This window comes from Lynx rufus, unplaced genomic scaffold (genome assembly GCF_022079265.1).
Source record: "Lynx rufus isolate CCGP_SWC_20201006 ecotype Redwood Valley unplaced genomic scaffold, mLynRuf1.p SCAF_21, whole genome shotgun sequence".
In the NCBI taxonomy this organism is placed as follows: Eukaryota; Metazoa; Chordata; class Mammalia; order Carnivora; family Felidae; genus Lynx; species Lynx rufus.
Genome location: NW_025814836.1, coordinates 19433310 through 19454234, shown reverse-complemented (window position 1 = coordinate 19454234; position 20925 = coordinate 19433310). Strand labels below are relative to the sequence as shown.

Sequence of the window (20925 nt, the reverse complement as noted above, 5' to 3'; positions counted from 1 at the left end):
CATGTCTACAAGTTCATTTAGGTATTTTTTTAATTTTTATTTTATTTTATTATTTTTGAGAGAGAGAGAGCAGGGGAGGGGCAGAGAGAGAATCCCAAGCATACTCCATTGGGCCCAGAGCCCAATGCGGGGTTCAGTCTCCTGAACTGTGAGATCATGACCTCAGCCAAAATCAAGAGTTGGATGCTTAATCAGCTGAGTCATCCAGGTACCCCTGGTTTAGGTCTTTTTAAATATCTTCTGCATCTTTACTTAAACTTTAAATATATGAAAATCTGAATAGTTAGAATAACTTCTTAATGTTCTTGCCTGATAATCCTAACATCTATCTCAGTTCTAGGTGGCTTTTAATAATTTATCTCCTCACTGTGGACAGTATTCTCCTATTTATTGGCATGTCTGGTAATTTTTACTGGATTCCAAACATTGTGACTTTTACTTTGCTAGGTGCTGAATATGTTTGTGTTCCTATCATTATTCTGAAGCTTTATACTGAGACGGAGTTAAGTTTTTTAGAAACAGTTTTATCTATTCAGGTCTTGCTTTTTAAATTTGATAGACAGGACAAGAGCAGTGTTCAGTTTAGAGGTAAATACTACCCACTACTGAGGTAAGATTCTTCTGTGTATTCTACCTAATACCCCACAAATCGCTAGGTTTTGCAGTCTGCCTTGTAGAACCAAACATTATATACAGCCTTGTGTGAGCACTAGGCATTGTTCCTTCCATTCCTTTCAGGTGGATTTCCCCTGGCTTTGGGTAGTTTCCCTACAAGTATGCACTGATCAATATCCAGATGAAGTCTTAAAGGAGAACCTCTGAAGTCATCCAGAGTTCTCTGTGTCTGTACAGCTCTCTTCCTTTCAGCACTCTGTCCTATAAATTCTGGGCACATTAGTGTCTCCAGGCTCTCAGTCCTCCCCTTAACTCTGTCCCATCAGTGCTAAGCCATCTACCAAGTTGTATCTGGGGTCCATAGCTCTGCACTCAACCTGGAAATTCTCTAAGTCGTTAACCAAGGTAATTTAAAGGTCCATTTCTCAGGGATCACTGCCCTTGGTCACCTGATGTCTCGTATCTTTAAAAACATTGTTTTATATATTTTATCCTGTAGTTTGTTTTTTTCATGTAGGAAAATAAGGCTGTACCCAGTTCTTTCATATTTGCCTAAAGTAGAAGTTGTGTGCTTAGTTGGGATCATACTGAATTTTGAACCTTACTTTTTCTAGTCAGTATTTTATCATAAGCGATTGCCATTGGTATACATCATTCCTAATCTGTTTTTTGTGTGTTGCCTTAATACATAATATTATGATATATAACTATATCAGTTTTACTATAATCATCCCCTGTTATCATAGTTTTTCTGGTTATAATATTCCCAATTATAAATAATACAATGATTGATATTTTTGTGCACATCTTCATCACCGTCTTCAATGTTTCTTTTGGACAGATTTCAAGAAGTGAAAAAAATTGAGTTAATAGAAGCTTTAAAAAATATTATATACATCATCCAAATGTTCTCATGAAGGCTTTCTCAACCCACATTCCTAGGAGCATACAGGAGTGCCTGTCTTATTGAATCCTCACCAACATCATTTTTCAAAGTGTTTGCTACTCTGATGTGTGAAATTGGTGTCTTGATCTAAATTGTGTTTTCTGATTATTGGCAAGTTGAATATTTTTATGAGTGTATCAGTTTTTCTATTTTCTTTCTGTGAATTATATATTCCCATTCTCTTATTGTCTGGTAAGATATTAGGGTGTTTCAAATCAATTTGGGTGAGCTTCCTGACCTTATTTTCTTGCAATATAGTCCAGCCTTATATAAACCAACATTTTTTCATGATTTTTTTTTCTTTTTTTCCTTTTGTTGTCTTTGCCTTTGTTTCTACCCCTACCTGGAAGTTCTACTTTTATAATCTTAACGTCTTAGAAACTCTTTCCCTATTTCAAACCAAAAGCTTCCTTCTCAGTGAATTCCTCCTTGCCAGTTCTGGGATAGACTAAGATCTTCCTTCTTCAAACATCCTCCCATTATAGTATTTATTATATTGGTTTACATGCTGATATGTGCATGTACTGGTAACCTCCTTGAGGACAAGGACTATTTAATTTAATCTCGAAGCTCACACATCTCTCCTGATAATAAATACCCCCAAAACACTTACTGAATGAATAAATAGCCAATAAAGAGCAACTCATACAAACTAAAATAAGTGTTCACGTATTTCACTGGCATTTATTAAATACCTCTTATGTACCACATGAAAGAAATTCAAACCTAACTTATAGTAATTCATTTCTTTTAAATGGCAGTCTATTCTTTTCTAGCCATTTTTCTCATTGGCTCTTTTGAATATAATTAATGATATCAGGAGAGCTAATATTGCAATAGTACTACAATTGAACTTAGAAAGCCTCTGATCTGTTCCCATCCTGCAATCTCTGCCTAAATTATTAAGAGCATCTAGCTTTAGGGGCACCTGGGTGGCTCAGTTGGTTGAGCCTCTGACCAGATTTCAGCTCAGGTTATGATCCTAGGGTCATAGGATCAAGCCCCACATCGGGCTCCATGCTGGGCATGGAAACTCCTTAAGACTCTGTCTGCCTCTGCCCCTCTCTCCTGTTCATTCTTGCTCTCTTCCTCTCTTTCTCTCTCAAAATAAAAATAAAATTAAAAAATAAAAGCAGCTATCTTTAGATGACTATACATCTGCATAATGACTTCCTTTTGACCCTTTCCTTTCCAGCTAATTGAGTTGGCTTGTCACTACTAAGTGAGCACATCTCCAGGCACAGCACCCCCACAGGAAAATTAAAGTGTGTTTCCTTCCCCGATGTGCTCTATCATTTTTGGTGTCTGAGTGTGGAATCAATCCCTGAAGAATTTGGTAATGGCCTATTAGACATATCACTTTCCTCAAAGCAAAAGGTGAAGGTCACAATAGCCTCTATTGAGAGGGTCTTTTCATACCTCCCTCCAGTTCTTCAAATCTCCTCTCCCACATATTTGCAGGCAGTTTCAGTATTGTGTGGAGTGTATGATTTACAGGAACATACAAACCTCTTTACAAAAGCTCCTTGCTGAGTCAGGCTGGGCTAGAAGATTAACTTCTATGGAAAGTGAAAGTTCCTAAGTGCCTGCCTCCAGTCTCCAGGGGAATAATGTGGGTAAATCGATGAAGAGATACAGACAGTGCAGGCTTCAGCAGATAAAGATGGAAATGCAGTTTCGATAGAGAATCTCACCAGGGTGAAGTGGCACGTGTAAAGCCATCCCAGGACACGCAGGGTCCAAGATTTTCTATCTTTTTATTCAGAGCCTCTTTCCATATGATTTCATGCACCCAAAATCAGCATGTCAATAACTTTGTGTTTGCCCCATCTCATGTCATGCTAAGGAAGAAACACCGTGCCAGACAGTGGCAGTAATATGCTTGCCAAGCCACCCAACTTTATTAATTTTTTAAGTTTATTTATTTTGAGAGAGACAGAGAGAGAGCACAAGTCGGGGAGGGCAGAGAGAGAGAGAGAAGGACAAAGGATCCGAAACAGGCTCTGTGTTGAGAGCAGAGAGCTCGATGTGGGGTTCGAACTCATGAATCATGAGATCATGACCCAAACTGAGGTCAGATGCTTAATGGACTGAGCCACCCAGGTGCCCCAGGCCATCCTACTCTAATCAAGGACTGACCATAGACTCTCAAGACAACCTCTTATGCATGTGCTCCAAAGCACTTCCCCCTCCTCAAGTTATCTGGTCCACATTACTCAGGTGGCAGGGGGTCAGAGAGCAGGGGATCTCTCCCCAAATGGAGAGAAACAGACTAGGAGCCCTGCATGGATGGCACCACCAATCCAAGCCCATCTCAGGTACCTGGGAAGTACTTTATACATTTCAAGGAAGGCTCTCCAACGTGCATGGCCACCAAAAGCACAGGGCTCCAGTCTAAGGGCACTTCTGGATAAACACATGATGAGAATGTGTCCACACAACAGGAAGCTGGCCCATTCACAAGGCCAACACTGGGTCAGAAAGTTCCTACCACACTGCATTGTTATTGTTACCACAGACTCACCAGCAACTAGACAACACGGTCCACCTTCTGCTGTTTTCAAATCCCCATGCCTAGCACCAAGACAGACATAGAATATTGTTGATTAAATGTTAAAAGTCCTGGCTCAGGGCATGTTTAATTTTCACTGTGCATTAGAGCATCTTAGAGAAATGAATAATGTCCTGAAATTAGGATAGAAGGCTCAGTTCAACCTCTCTGGGTTTCAGTGACCTTATCTTAAAATGAAGGCATTGGACCAGCAGATCCTTAAGGGCCTTCCAACTTTAGATCCTATGACTTGAATGTCTATGGCTGGCCCTAAGCAGGGAGAGATCACTGACTTCCCAAGAAGCTGAAAGGGATTTAAACCAACAAACCTAGTTGCCAAAGCTTAATACATGTAGGAAACTATTCATTCCACCATCAGCTAGAGGCTTGGAGTCAGATGGCAAATGTACTAATCACTCTGTCAGTAAGCTGAGCCATGGTGCACACTCCCAGTATCAGCACTTGTGGGGCTGGGGTGGAATTTTTTTGTTCCTACTCCAAGGTATTTGAGTCCAAGTGATCTGGAGCACACAGCTTCTGAACCCCTAATGTGAGTCCATGCCCTGGGGACCACAGAGTCTAATTATATTGAGTGGAGAGCAGCAAAAAGTCACAAAGCCATTAATGTGGAGGTAGGAGGAAATGAACACCCAGGGAGAAATTCAGAAACTATTTTGAGAAACAGGAAAATTTGCTTCTTTGTCTTGGTGACAAAGTAGCTGAGTCACCCAATCACTCATAATCTCAGGGAACCCATTAGCTTTGGTTGAGTCCCCACTCATCTGTCAGATAAAGTGGAATGGTGTGATGGTTGGAGAAAGCCCAGAAGGCCTAGCTCTGGGAAAACACAGTGATTTTTAGGGGAGGAAAAAGAGGAGCAGGACATTTTTTATAGCTCATAAATTGAAGATGAAATCACCATAAAGGGCTGCCAATGAAGCAATGCCCACTAATCCTGCACTCAGGCAAAGCTCAAATGCCAGAGATGCCTGGAGATCGGGCCTTTGAAGGGAGAAGATCACCCAAAAGTGTTCTGAGCCCAGGGAACAAATGGGATGGACAACAGGAAAGTAAGTGGGAGAATTTGCTTATGGGGCTTGCTGAAGACCCATACATCCATCTCCTGCTGTCGCCAAGGTGTCTGAGCACAGGTAGAATGCACAGCCTCTGAACCCCATGGACCCATGCCAACCCAGGCCCACCAGGAAGCCCTGAGCCTAAAAAGTGTAAATCACAGCAGGTGAGCCCTGCTGAAAATCTGAGAGAACATTGAAGGGATGGGAATATTGGAGATGCTGTCCTCTGTGACAGTGAGACCAGCATGGTCCCAAATGACACACTTCCTGACCTCCTATGATCTTCAGAGAACTCCAGAGCAACTGAAGGTGATGGATGAAGGAACCAGCTCAGCCAGTGGACGGCCGAGTCCTCTTATTCAAGGAGTGGCACAATGATCAGGGAATACAATGAAGTTTAAGAACCAGCTTCTTTGCTGGCAAACTCAACCCATTTCTGATCAATGCTGATGCCTTTATGGAAAAGACAAGTTGGTAGCGTTTAAAGTCTTAGGTGGTATACTGATGACAGCAACTGGTAACTCAGCTTCAAAGCTTGGGTTAAACAGCATGGTGTGAGAATCCAACAGGATCAGAGGGGATGTGGCCGTGCTTTGGAAATGGCCAAGTAGATGAGCAGTGAAAATGGCCATTCTTATTGTTACCAAAACCCTTAAGCTCATTCTGGAAATGAAGGAACAAAGGAAGCACAGCTCCTAGCAGAAAGCGTCTGCTTCTGGAACAAACACAAGCTTCTCTAAGGTCACAAGATGATTCAGTCACAGACAAGCAATCCTTCTTTGCCTCAATAAATTTTTCTACTTAGTGAAACTGGACAGCACAGAGACAGCTTTGGTGCAGATAAACAAACTTGTTCACAGTAGGAACAAGTTAGCAAGAGCCAGCTCGCCCTGGCCCAGTATCATTTCTCCCTCCCTACTGCTATAAAAAGCTCCCCCATAAATGCTAAAGCCCCAACTGAATCAATCATCAAACCAAATCCTGGAAGCCTATCTGAAATACTAAGCAAAGTTTTAACATAGATGTTGCCCCTTGCGTCCATTCAAACTCAGATCAGTCCCTTCTGCCAGACTAGGTTGGTTCCCCAGACAACTGTAAGGAAGGGAGAGAAGACTCACAAGTTTTTCTTTCCCTCTAGTGAGTGAGATTGTGTTCTCTTTCAAGCTGAGGGTCACTGCTTCTCACTCTCCTAGAATGAGCTATTGCCCAGAAAGCACCTCAGTCCCTCACACAACAGCATTCTTGGAGGCCTGCCATGCCATGTCCCAGGCATGTTTAGACGTGATGGAACCATGCACGTGGAGCCAGCTGGGGATCAAGGAGGAATGGGTTCATAAATACAAGGTGTCCACTTTAATGCACACTCAGTAAATGTTGGCTTTTATTCATCACTAGATAGATTATTCACAAAAACATTTTTTTAGTTAAAAAAAATGTTTTAATGTTTATTTTTGAGAGAGACACACACACACGGAGTGTGAGTGGGGGAGGGGCAGAGAGAGGGGAGACACAGAATGTGAAGCCGGCTCCAGGCTCTGAGCTGTCAGCAGAGCCCAAGACGGGGCTCAAACTCATGAACCATGAGATCATGACATGAGCCGAAGTCAGACACTTAACCGACTGAGCCATCCAGGTGCCCCCAAAACATTTTTTAATTCAATTAAGAGCCTTCCATAGTCCAGGCACTTGGGTACACCCTATAGAGAACAACAAGATAAGAGAATTTGAATTCTACCTTTAGAAAGGTTAGAATTTAGAGAGAAGAGAAGACACACAGGCCAATGTAGTACAGAGTTAAATCCGGTATGTGTTAAAGGAAAGTATGAATGAAATGTTAGAGAAGCACTGAGGGAGAAGATTCCTTCTGTCTGGTGACCTGGAGCAGTGGGCATAAGGTGGGGCCTTCAGAGTGGGGAGAATCTCTCCACTCAGTAAGGCAGCAATGCCATTCCAGCAGAAGGTCAGCCCTGAGGAGAGACTCGGGGCAGGAGGGGGCATACCACATGTGAGGAGAATAGGCTAGAAACAGATGTGAGGAGGGACCAAAGGATGGAATAGATATTGGGACAGGTTCTTCATTGCTTTGAAGTCAGGGAAGACCAGGTAGAGGGCTGTAGAAGCAAACATGTTCAGGCTGGAGTGCTGGTCGTGAGGGAAGAGGTGCAAGCCAACACAAATGCATGGCAGGAAAACTATGCCAACATGGCAGGTATTTGGGAAGTGAGGAATGCCAGGCCGGGAATAACCGCCTCCCTGGGGGTGAGGATGGGCACAAGCCATAGAGGGTTAGCAGTGCCCTGTACGCCCCTTCTCTCTAGAAGGTGTGTGGTGAGTGCCTCTGTCATAAATCTCACCCTGAGTACTCTGTGGAGACAGGACTTCACTGGAGGACAGCTGCACCACTAATTTTAGGTTTGTGCTGGAGAAGTAGGGCTGGTTTAATCTCCAGGGCAGGGAGGAGTCTAAGTGACAACCCTGGGCATCGGCTTCTACAAAGGCACCCAAGGATAACTCTCCAATAGCGTGCTATCACTTGGAGGATGATACTCTGTAGGGCTATTCATGTCCTCTGACATGGTACTTTCATCCCCGTCCTGGAAGACCCCTTCAAACCCATAGGTGCTGGCATCCAAATAGAGTTGAACAGAACTCATGTGGGTACATCTTAGTTACTATTTGGGGGCATGGAGTCCATGGGAGAAGGTGGGTAGAGGCAGAAACTCGCTATTTGCGTGCTTTCCTCTGGCCCTGCTGCCTGATCTGAAGCAGCCAGCCAAGGATCCAGTAGGATTTGTATTAACAATGGTTAAGAGTGTTACATCACAGCAAAGTTTACAAGATTTTTACACATTGTGTTTTAATGTCCACAACAAACCCAGGAGGTAGGACTTGGAATTCATACTTGGAGAAATGCAAAAGCTCCATTAAGGAAGGTTAAATGAGTTGCCATGGAATCTGCTAGAATGAGGGCGACAATGCTGGTCTTCAGATTTCAGTGCCTTGGTTCTTACCTGGCTATGGGGGGCTGGGAGTAAGGCAGAAAACAAGGCAGCTGTGGGAAAGAATCCGAAAATGGAGGGAGCAGACATTTATTTAGCCTTTGGGAGGAAATAGCCATTCGATTGAAGAGAAAGACTCCCCTATCATTAAGCAAATTGCTCTACGAGTATGAGCCATTTAGACGGCAACAAAAATTTAAACAAACTTTAAGTGTTTATGATCGTCTTACATATGGTGGTTTAGAAATAAAATGCTGGAAATAAACCATGTAAGACACTCCAGTGGTGCTTTAAGAGCTAAGGCTCATGTATCAGACAGGGTTTAAATCCCAGCTCTTCCACTTAAATCCCAGCAAATCACTTAACTTCTTTCAGCTTCCATTTTTTTCCCTGTGAAATTGGGCACAGTAATAGCACCTGCCTCACAGAGAAGAGGAAAGAATCAGATGGGCTAACACCTGCTAAGAGCTCAAGACAGGGCAGGGCACATAATGAATGCCATGGTCATGACCGCCATATGGTAGAGGTTGGTCAAGAAGGCTCTTCTCTATGGAGGTTTGGTATTAATTTGGCATTTGGCTCAAGAAGGGGAAATCATTTTGCCCAGATTTTATAGAACAGACCAGAAATGCAGAAATCGGCCTGAGTTCCCCGAAAGGTTCCTTTTGTCATTGCAAACATCCACCCCTGTGAATCATTTTTTTTTCCCATAGCACCTTGATCAGATCTATGCCCAAATTCAACTTGCTTTGCAGAAGAAAAAGAGCAATAGACATAGCAACTTGGCATGAGGCTCTGAGAAGGGGCTTCTGTGCATTGTCACTCATCCTGCCCCAGCTTGGCCTGAACAAGGAAAACAATAAAACCTATCAGGACCCCAGAAGGGAGTCTAGTGCTATGGTTGTCTAGGAAGGCTTCTTAGAGAAGCCTTCCAAACAACATGGCACCCATTTGGCAGGAAGAGATGACTGGGTGAGACTCCTCTGTGGAAGGGCCCAGCAGCCATCCCACAGATTTTCACATAGTGTCCGGGAGGCAACCACATACTCCGGAGCTGCCAAACAGATGAATGGAAACACCAGCAGATTAGAAGAGGGCTTGTTGATAGAAGAAAATGATCAAGTTAATGGACTGGTAACCAAAGGGTGTGTTAAGACTATAGATGTCAGCAGCAAAGGCCTACATACGATGATAAACACCACGCACATCCAAATCGCACGTATCTGAGTGGACTTAAATGGAAGTTTAAGATGGAAGTAAAGTACAATTACAGAAAAATCAGGAAAGTTCATCTTTTTCAGTCACTGAATTTGTGACTCTGAAGTTTTGTATTACTTGCTGAGGATCCCTTGGTAGAATTTAGTTGAATCTCACTTTGCAATACATTTGCTCTCCAGAGGTTTCTAAAGTGAGGTGCATAGAACACTGACTTCTCCCCAAAACAGTGGTCTTTGAAAAAGCTCAGTTCCCTGGCCAAATCAGGTGTAAGACAAGGTGTCCTAAGGACCCATCATGGATATTTTGGATGTGTGTGGGCTTTACAAAGGCTCAGGGAAGTCTTACCATAAAGGAATCTGTGTAATTTTGTTTAACTCAGTGCCTCTCAAATATATTTGATGAGGAATTTTTTTTTTACTGAAATAGAATGTATTTCACTCTAGGAAATGCTGGCATAGAGAGCCGCAGGTCAGGATGGATGATAATGGCATTATGGTGGTGACCCAAGAGAAAAATAGTCAGGTGGAACAAGAGCCTAAGATTGATGCTGAGGTGCAGAAAATCTCCTGGCTGGGCATGGAAATGCTGCTTTGCCAAATGACCCCATATATCTCAGAAATTGGCTGAATTCTTTCTAATATTCTTTCAAGGTCCTCGCTGAGTCACTCCCATAAATGATGGATCTTAATGGTTCCGAATATCTTCTATGTGTCTAACCATCTCCCTTTTTAAGTTTGTGATTCACGCCACGCCGGCAAGCAGGGCCAGAGAGAGGGGGCTGAGTTTCATTTTCTAATCATAAAAGTACATCTCAAACCCAGCATGCAACCAAGATGGACTATGCCAATGCCCGGATCTCATATCAGAAATTTAACTGGCTGCCTCTAGAGATGCCCTGAGGAGTGTTACCTCTGCCTGCCATTTCTAGACTGTTTTTTAAGGGCTACGCAAACTATGTAGAATTGCTAGGAGTAAAAGGGACACTAGAAAGCTTCAGGCAAAAAACATGGGCTTTTGAGTCAGAAAGATCTGTTTTCAAATCCCAGCCCTGCCATTCCTTCGCACTGTGATCTTGGATAAAGCTCTCTCCACATGGTAGTTTCCTCATCTGAGCATGAGGGTGATAACATGCTCCTTCAACGTCATTGTGAGGATAAGAGAAAATGACACATGCAGTTGGGGAGGGATGCCCGTTGAGACAGCACAGTCATTGCACCATATCTGCAAGTGGGTAGTTATCATTCAACTCAACCGGAAGCACCATGAGAAGCCACGAGGCCTTCTTCATCTCTGCATCTATTACAAAGAGGGGAAAAGCACTACAAAAGTGCTCTGTACCTGATTATTCGGGTGCGCTTCTGGGTGTAAGGGGTGATGACCTTGAAAAGAAGTTCCATTGCTCCATTAATTCCCAGCATGGCTCCTGTGGTGACTGAGAAAGACCAAATCACAGTAGTTATTGAACCATCTGAACCAAGAATTCTTTTTAGCATTACAGAGTGGCCCTAAAAGATAGGGGAGATCCATTACCTTCTTTGCAAAAGGTCACTTAAAAGCAGAGAACCTTTATGTTCTTTTCATCCTTGGCTTGGAAACAAAGACCGCCTATAAAGCACACATTATCTTCTCACACTATCTCCTCAAAGGGGTCCCAAGCCATGAAGTTATGTTTTTCATTTCTGATGTCCCACTGTACTTCTCCATTGTATTCTTACTCAGAATAGTCAAGGCAAATGCCAAACAGAAGATTTTTCTGTAAGTAGATCTTTGCGTTTCAATTCAAGTCGTTTTATCCACCATCAACTTCCCACATGTTACCTACATGCACACACATACAGTCATGCACACACAGGGGTATACATGCATATACACACACTGCTAGTATATTGCAAAATACTCTCTTAGACATATTCTGCCATTGGGAGACTTCACAATGAAGAAAAGCCACAGGTGGGTGGGTTAAGATTCAATCCAGCTTGGACTGACTCCTTTAAAGCTCTAAGAGGCAACCTAATAAAGAAAACAGCTCCCTTTCTTTTGCACCCTGGTTCCAAGTTCCCTGACAATTTTTGTAGTTGGATCTCCCATGACTGAGGCTAAGACTTCATGATGCCCCTATCTATTAGCATGTTAAGGGAAGAATTAATTCTTCCCCCTCTGAGGTAACTAGCCTGGGAAATTCTTGCCTTTTTGCCCAAGTGGATGGTTATGAAAATATAGTCTTAGATCTGAATGACAAGAAATAAGTAAATGGGTATTTGGTCAGATGAGGGGCTTCAGATACATATTTTGGACCCAAAATGTCTGGATGTCACGCTCATTTCCAGTGATGCTCTGGCCCCTCTGCAACATCCCCAGTCCCTCACTTCATGCCGCTCACTTCAGGAAGGGCCCCAGTCATGTCAAAAACTAAGGGGAACCTACAAGATACAAAATGGAATCAGTTTGGCAGGGGGCAGAAGTGTCAGAGAAAGAAGGAAGGATGCTATCTTCCAAGGTGTGACTCTCTTTTCTCTTCCCTCCACTGCACTGGTGTGTTGAAACCAAGACTTACAAATGCTTTGTGCTTTGGGCCAGGCTTATTCCAGGAAATATAAGTGGGAGCAAGGGGGTCATGGGGAAACAAAGAGAGAGGAACAGGGAGGCTTATCCTGGCTTGCTCCAAGCCCCAGGAAAGAAGGATAAATGAAAATCTGAGGGGGGGGGGCTCTAATATAGTTCATCCCAGTACAGTCCACCAGAGAGAGACTGAGGCTGATGTCTTAGTGATTACAGAGACCGAGTGTTCCTGGAACATTCTCTATGCATATGTCCCTCCTGAGGCTGGTACAGGCAGTAACTGCCTGGATCAAAATTCAGGGATTTGGCAATCTAGTCCTGCCCATCAATCTTCCACTCTCATGGCTACTAACTCAGCCCTTTATTTCTAAACTGGGAAAACATGTTGGAGAAATCTCTTGGCAAATCATTCAGCAAAATTCCCGTATTAAGTAGAGTTAGGGAGGAAATAGTTTTAGGAGCACAGATTCTAACATAGAAGACTTTAGGCTTGGACTTGAAAGAAGGGAACAATAAGAAACCGCCCCCTGAGTTCTTCCTGGCTGTCTGCCTGCCCAAGGTCAGACCTCTGGCAGCTCTGTCAACATCCCCATTGGCCAGTAGAGAGCTGCTGAGGGTTCACTGGCTGTCACAGACCCATTATGGCTCCAGCCAACTCCTTCCACAGATAGGAGCTGTTTAGAAAGCTGCCTGGAACATTCAACAGTGGCTAACAATTCACCAAAGGGACAGCAATCCATCCACAGGATTCGTGAACTCTGCTCACCTCTCATCAGTGAAGTCAATGTATACAGAGTGATAGTATAATTTTGTTAAATATCATATGAAACATTTCATTGGTACAATAAATACAGTCGTAGAACATGAGACAAATGGCCAGCCCCTCATACCTACAGGCAAACCCCAGCATTTCTTTAGAGCTCCCCACTAAAATGAATTCTTCAAGATCTCTATAACCTATATATATGAGAAGAAAGCTGGGTTATTCAGCCTAATAACTATTGTTCAGGAAACCAAAATGAGATACTTCAAATCTTGTGCTGCTGGCAAGTTCCAGATGGGGGTGGCAGACTTTCTGGCTGCTTATTAATGAGAGTTGCCTTTTACACAGCTCCTCACTTAGGTTTTTCTTAATTAAAGATGGACTGGTTCATATAGATCTTATCGGCCTCTCCCAAATATTCTCTGATTTTCCTGGTCAACATATGAGTATGGGAGGAGGCTTTATCTGTGAACATGGAGTCAAGGATCTATCTTGTTTCTTCCTAGAAATACTTTCTCTTTATGGGTCCTTCATGGTTATTAATGGAATTAGCCAATGAAATATGACCCTACTAAGGATCTTAGCAGTTCTGAGGACAAAGGGAAAAGCCTCCACCTTTCCCCCTTATGTGTGTTCTTCCTATTATTTCAAAGGACTAAGGGAAAAGAGTAGAGCAGGGAAGGAAAACTAATTGAGCAAGTGCTATGTGACAAACATACCCATGAACGTCACCTCACTTATCCCATCTACCAAGTCTATGAGCTCTTATGACCACCATAATTTTATAAAAGAAGAAACCAAAGTAAACAGGTTAAATGCCCATGCCTTAGGACTCCCAAAGAATGAAGTCAAACCCAGGTCTTCCTGGATCTAAGCCATGTTCTTCCCTCTAGAGAGCATTACATCACTTTCACTGTGCAGGAAAGGGGCTCAGAAAAGAGAAATAACGTCTGTGCTCATTCTATGTGAGATAGAAGGTACAGAATCTAATCTGTTCACAGGAAGTGTCCCCATATGGAGAGTAAACATGAGTTTTAGAGTTAGAAACTCAGCCCCCAAACTTGTCTGTATAAATTCAAGCAAGTACTTCACTCTTCCAAGCTTTGTTCTCTTTTTCTTAGCTATAAAATGGTAAATGGAGATACAGGATTGTTAGGATAATCTGAAACCATCCAGATCAGGAGACAGCAAATAAATATCAAGCCGTGTGCTGGGACGCATCTAGCTACCTGAAGGACTATGCTGAGAAGCAGTGAGAGATAGAACAAAGTAAAAGATGTTTTGCTAAAGGATGCTGTGATCAATAAGCAACTTCAGGGACACAGTAGGGAGATTTGTGATGTGAAGGGTCATTCTTAACATTGCCCTGTGCCTTAGATATGATAAGGCCTGAATAAAGTCCTATGATGTCTCCTGCCACAGGTCTTTCTCACCTTGTAGTACTAATAGAGAGGCCTAGAGGACTCTAATGAGTGGTTCCCAATGGAAAACAACACTGACATCTAACTCGGGAATGAGCTCAAGAGTTCTGCCTGGATGAGGAAAAGACAAAGAAATTCTCACCTCTACAGCCTCTAGGACAGGAGGCTCCTCATGGCTTATTGATCTTCCTGGGATGACATGTATCCTCCACCCACACCCTCCTTCCAACCCCCAGCCATAAATGGTTTGTAGGTGTCCCGCCCAAGTCGGGAAGCCACTCCAGAAAGCCACAATTTGAGTAACTTACCACTGGAGGAGAACACACGCAGAGCCCAGAGACAGTGGAGGAGGTTCTGACTATGAGATAGGTTCTTCCTGGCCAGAATTAACGTCACATCAAGTGCTTCCAACTCCAGTGCCTTCTGTCCAAACTTTTTATCTATGAACACAAAGCAATCCATCTTAGCTGTGTTTCCCATGAATTCTGAAAGTTATACAATGCATGAGGAACAGGAAGGCAAAGATAATAGAGGCAAGAGAATGATGATAGCCAATGAGATTTATGGATATAGCAGAAAATGCTACTAGGTATGTTCCCATTGGAACGAGATGGCTCAGAAGAGCTAAGGCAGGGTATATGCGGAGTCCATTTATTCCTCATGTAATATTTACAAGAGGCCTTGTGGATTGTGTGACTCATACCCCCTGTATGGAAGCATGTTTCTGGCTGTCCTCAAACACGAATTCCAGTTTAGTAGGGTATAAATTTCTTCCTTTAAGATAGTTCTAGAATATAGGATACGTAAGTTACACAACATTCAAATGCAATGTGTGGAACTTGATTGGATCCTTCTTTGAACACGTCTGTAATTTGCCTGTTGGGATATTTGGAGAAACTGAAATGAGGCTAAATTATGCATGCATGTTTAATTTTGTTAGATTTGTAATCACGTATTAGGGTTGTATAGGAAAATATCTCTTTTCAAAGAAATGTACTCGAACATATTTAACAGCAAAATTCTACCTGTAACTTTCCTTAGAATATTTTGAATAAAAATAAACAGGCGAAGGGGTGCCTGAGTGGCTGAGTTGGTTAAGTGCCTGTCTCTCGATTTCAGTTTATGTCGTGATCTCACCGTTCGTGAGTTCAAGCCCCACATCGGGCTCCTTGTTGACAGTGTGGAGCCTGCTTAGGATTCTTTCTCTCTCTGCCCCTCTCCCATGCTCTCTCTCTCAAAATAAATAAATTAACTTTAAAAATAAATAAATAAATAAGGGTGCCTGGGTGGCTCAGTCAGTTAAGTGTCTAACTTTGGCTCAGGTCATGATGTCACAGTTCATGAGTTCAAGCCCCACGTAGGGCCCTGTGCTGACAGTTCAGAATCTGGAGCCTGCTTCATATTGTGTCTCCCTCTCAGCCCCTCCCCCTGTTGCACGCTCTCTCTCTCTCCCTCTCAAAAATAAATAAACATTTAAAAAAATTTTTAGTAAAATAAATAAATAAATAAACAGGTGAAGAAAATACGGCAAAATGTTAACAATGGTTAGGCCTAAGCAATAAAAGGTCATCTTTCTATATGATAGGGAGCTTTATATTAAAAAGTGAAAACAAGCTTTGTGCAGTGGCAATATCATAGCCAATGAGGTTTATCTGAGGCATGATTATTGCTAATTAAAAGGTGAAAACATAATGTAAGATAATAAATTTTTCTTCACAAATTTCTCTAAATTACTGATCCAAATAATCTGGTATTTAGTGCTGCAGGTAGGTCATCATTATTTTAATAATTAGTAAAGCATAAATAATTAGCAAGCATAAAAAATAAGGGGAAAGTACCTTTCATTCTCTGGTTCTGGCATTTCCTATAACAGGTGGCTGTGCCACCTGTCACATTTGTTTCTGTCCTTCCCAAAGCACGATGTCCAAATTGCTACGTTTGTTTTTGCACAATACAAGCACTATCAGATTCGTTGCAGTTGGAAATGAGAAAAACAGAGACAGTGTCCCAAACCTGGTTTATCAATATTCACCTCCAGACCAAGACACCAGCGAAGAGGTGGTGACCAAACTAATATGCCCAGTTCCTGTCACCAGAAGCGAAGCATCTATCGGGCTCTACTCCCGAGCAGCCAAGCTCATTTCCGTTCTGTATAGGTTGGCCAATGGCAGCCTGCATGGCAATGGTGAGGACTACAATCTGGTGATGGCAGAGGCCGTGGTGATACAATGACAACAGTTCGCAATTTGGAAATCAGGGCCCTGGTACATCTCTCGTCTTTCTCCTATGAAACCTACATGACTCTTATTTGCCAGGCCTCTGGCCCCACACACTAAGCAGGTCACTTACAACCTCAATCCTTACACCAACCCAAGAATTAAGTACTGATACCTCCATTTTATAGAGGAGAACCCAATGGTTCAGAAAGGTTAAGTAATTTTCCCAGGGTCACACAGCTAATAGTGTCAGGGCCAGGCCTGAAACTCAGGCATGGCTTCCCAGTTTATACTGTTTATAACCAGAGTAGAGACTGTGTCTCTTCAATCTTTTTCTTTTTAAAAACATTTTTTAATGTTTATTTATTATTGAGAGACAGAGAGAGACAGAGCATGAGCAGAGAAGGGGCAGAGAGAGAGGAAGACACCGAATCTGAAGCAGGCTCCAGGCTCTGAGCTGCTCAGGCTCACAAACCGGGAGATTATGAGACTTGAGCTGAAGTCGGATGCCCAACCGACTGAGCCACCCAGGTGCCCCTCCTCAATCTTTTTCTGAATTTCACTTGACCACACTTTGCTCTGACTTCTTCTCATCCTTCAACTGTTGGCTCAAATGTCACTTCTTCCTGACCACACCATCTTAGAGGAACATCACCCTGTTTTTCCCTCATAGCTACTAGCTAACTATCATAGTCTGCTATTATCTAGTTAATTAATCACCGTCTGCCCTTGCCCACTTGAATGTAAGTTCCATGAGAGCAGGCCCCTTATCTCTCTTGCTCACCAGAGTTCCCAGGGCCTAGTATGGTGCCCAGCCCTAGGAGGTGTGTAGTAAATAGCTGGTTGAATATTCAGTGAATGAGTTATACTGGTTTTGTCTAGAATACACTCACGAAGGTGCTGGCTGGTGCCTGAGTCTTAGTCATTGTTTGTGGAATGTTGAATGGACGCAGCAGAGATCCAAACAACGAAAGGTAAGAGTGCCCCGGAGTCCCTGTGTCCTGGGCTGTTGCTGGCTGCACTGGACAACAAAAGCCCACGTTTCACAGCCCCTGGGCTTCTCAACTATGACTTACGTAAGACCGCACACAATGGGAGCTTAGCATCCTGAGCACCCAGGCTTTTTGAACTGTGCCCCACCAAGTTCTAAGGTTTTAGGGAGGTGTTTCAGGGCTTTCTCTGAGACAAAAGAAGTGGGAATAGAGCATAAGTGGAAAGAGTTCTAGGCCCCCATCTTCTTTTCTACAAAGGAAGCTCCACTTCCATGTGACTGATGGTAATGGGTTTAACACTGGCCTCCCAAAATTCATGTCCACCTGGGACCTCAGAAGATTACCTTATTTGGAGACAGGGTCTTTGCAGATTTAACTAGTTAAGATGAGGTCACACAGATTTGTGTGGGCCCTACATCCAGTGACCAATGTCCTTGTAAGAAGAGGAGAGGACACAAAGGGCACATACAACAGAACACCATGCAGAAATGCAGGCAGAAAATGAAGTGATGTGTGTCCAAGCCAAGAAGCACCAAGGATGGCTGGAAACACAGATGCAAGGAGAGGGGCTCCAAACAGATTCTCCCTCAGATTCCAGAAGGAACCAACCCTCCCAACACCCTGATTTCAGACTTTCTCACCTCTAGAACGGTGAGAGAATAAATTTGTTGTTTTGAGCCACGTGGTTTGTGGTCATTCCTTATGGCAGCTGCGGGAAACTCATGCACTTACATAAAGAACGTCCATGTAAGATGGTTCTGTTTATTGGTAAGTGAGTGACAACTGCCTGGACTCTTACCCCTCGGTCCCCCACCTGCTCCATGCCCCGAAGCCTGGGCCTGCTCTGGGCTCTGCCATGGCACATCCAGGACAACAAAACCACCTCTCCTGTGGGGCCAGTCCCACCACCACCACCACCAGGGTGTCTAGGTCCCCCCGCACTTCCCCACAGGAGTTTCCCAAATTGCTCTCCTGATAACAATCCCACAAGTGCCTTTTGGTCATCTTCAGGTCCGGGGGTGGGGGTACCTCGTAGGCCAACTTTGGCCAGCAGCCGGAACAGGGGCAGGAGGACATCATAGTCTGGAGAGGCTGCCCTCGCTGTGTCCACCAGGGTCTGCAGAAGGGCCTCACTGCCACCCTTACTGATCATGTAGCGAATCCTTCGGTCAGTGCCTGAGGGAGAAAGGAGAGGAGAGCTAGGCCCCCAAACAATCAACCTCATTTCCTCGGAGCAGGAAGCAGGCCTCACAGACAGAGATGGAGCAAGGATCACTTCATTCGCCCCAGAAACCAAGACTGTATGGTTTCTGAAGCAACTTGTGTCAAGTTGTGCTTTTACTCAGGTAAGGGGTTGGGGTGGAGGTGTGAAATGGAGAAATAATGGAATATGTAAGAACCTAGGTGTGCTCACCTACCACAGCTCTAATAAATGGAGTCTGCTTTCCTGAGAGCCTGCTGAGTCTCAGTGTATGTATGTGTATTTGCGTGTGCATGTATATAAACATGCATATAGGCTTACCTAGAATCATACCCTTAAGAGAAGAGGGAATATCAGTGTTCTTCTGATATAGGTGTGACTCTTCAGGGTAACAGGGATTGGGGTGATAGTTTATCTGGAATAATTTAATTTATGGTATATGACTTTTTTGATGCTGGTCTTCAGCAACTGATGAGAGGAATATATGGAAATAGCTAGAGCGATTCTTTTAAGAAACAGGCATCCAATCATCCATCTCAGGAGTTTTGAAAAGGGTGTGGAGGGCGCTTGGGTGGCTCAGTCAGTTAAGCATCTGACTTTGGCTCAGGTCATGATCTCACAGTTCATGGGTTTGAGCCCCACATCAGGCTCCATGCTGACAGCTCAAAGCCTAGAGCCTGCTTTGGATTCTATGTCTCCCTCTCTCTCTCTGCCCCTCCCCAACTCGTTCTCTCTCTCTCTCAAAAATGAATAAATGTTTAAAAAAAATTTTTTAAGGGTGTGGAGTTATGATTAAAATATATTGGTCTTTCTACTTAAGAATAGTTGTGAGCAGGGCCCCCCCCCCCAACCTTGCTCCAGGACAAGCTCAAAAGCAGTGATTACATTTCAACCTGGAAGGAGACCTCGGTGATTCTCTATGCACTGGGCATGGTTGTCCTCACAAGGTGGCCAACAGGGTGGGACATTATCGGCAAAGGGGACCCTCTAATTTTTAATCCCAATGAAAAGTAGCATCCTCTACTAAAGGAACAATAATCAGCACCTATCTCAGAAGGAGAACTCCAAGGTCTCATTCAAGTCTTCCAGACACCTCTGGACAAATTGAAGAAGGCACCATCCCAGAAGACAATTGGCTTCACCTACAAAGGGTACCTCACTCAGCAGACTGCTGGGAAGTCACCCTGCCATCAGAGGGCAGCACAGCCTATAGGAAAACCTCACTATGACTGGACCCTTCCTCCTGAACCTGTAATTGGAGGCTCTGTGGCTTGAAAGGGACATTCACTTCGGTATTGTCTGTTTGGTGTTAACGTTTCTTTCTAATGCAATGTGGCTGGTATACCCAGAAATGGAAACATAGTGAATGTTGCAATGTCCTAGAAGGTATATTTTCCAGGACCCTCATGCTGAAGTGAGCTAGCCGAGGCCTGCCCCAGTTAACTCAGTTGATTCCAGCACAGTGAACTCTGTCATCTTTTCTCTGAGAACTTAACAGCTTACCACACTGTTAAGTCCACCTCCTACCCCATAGTCCCATCTGCACTTGACATACGTTAAGAAGTTGCTAATACCTGGCTGTCTAAAGGGCCAACAGAGGGGAGCAGAGAAAGGGGAGGGGTAGAGTCATGAAGGGCTAGCTCTCTCTTTAGGCCTGGGATAACCATAGATGAGATATCGTAGAAGAACCACCGAGAGCAGAATTTCCTCCTAAGTTTGGGTCACCATAGGGTGTGTGACAAGACTGAAGAACGCTAAGAGCCCAAAGTACAATCAGCCCACTTTACCCTGGGTCTTATTAACCTCAGCGAAAAAGATGGGCTGGTGACAGAGTTCCTGACAGAGAACTTGAGCTGAAGCAATACCCTCCAGGCCACACAGATTCCGGGAGACACACAGCCACGTGCCCCCACTACCTCCTACTCACCAACAGAAAGCAGATCTCCGAGAACCTGGAGGATGTTCAGGATGGACTCCCTGTCAGAGGAGTTCTGCAATGAAAACACAGGCAGCCATCTTTATGAAGGAACGCAAAAGGAGGGAGGTGGTATGGTCAGGGAGGCACACATGGATGTGGCAGGGCTGTGCTCCCTCCCATTGGGAGAGATTTTGGCGGTAAGAACTGGTTGAAGGGGTGCTTCTTAAGTGGCAGCAATGAGGGGACTCACTGAGATAAGGGTCCCAGGGGCTCTGCCTCTATATTTAGCCTTCAGGATACCTCTTTGGGGATCCATTTTGTAGTAACATCAGCATGATGGGCAAAAGAATAAGCAATGAACTTCACTCACATGTGGAATTTAAGAAACAAAGGGGGAAAAAGGAGACCAACCAAAAAAGAGACTCTCAACTACAGAGAACAAACAGATAG

At 43.8% G+C, this 20925-nt stretch overlaps 1 protein-coding gene and 1 pseudogene across 2 annotated transcripts in view; one reads left to right on the top strand and one right to left on the bottom strand.

Annotated features, from left to right (window-relative positions):
- Positions 1-20551, bottom strand: part of AGBL1 (AGBL carboxypeptidase 1) — a 696557-nt gene extending 676006 nt beyond the window's left edge. For both annotated transcript variants that reach the window (XM_047086819.1, XM_047086820.1), the window contains exons 1-4: positions 20485-20551; positions 18386-18532; positions 14457-14588; positions 10744-10837 (exon numbers count right to left, since the gene is read on the bottom strand). In XM_047086819.1, the coding sequence (XP_046942775.1) occupies positions 10744-10837; positions 14457-14588; positions 18386-18509 (350 nt within the window). In that variant the 5' untranslated portion in view covers positions 18510-18532; positions 20485-20551. The remainder of the gene's footprint in view (positions 1-10743; positions 10838-14456; positions 14589-18385; positions 18533-20484) is intronic.
- Positions 15761-15890, top strand: LOC124517487 (uncharacterized; annotated as a pseudogene).
- Positions 20552-20925: the final 374 nt, after the last annotated feature.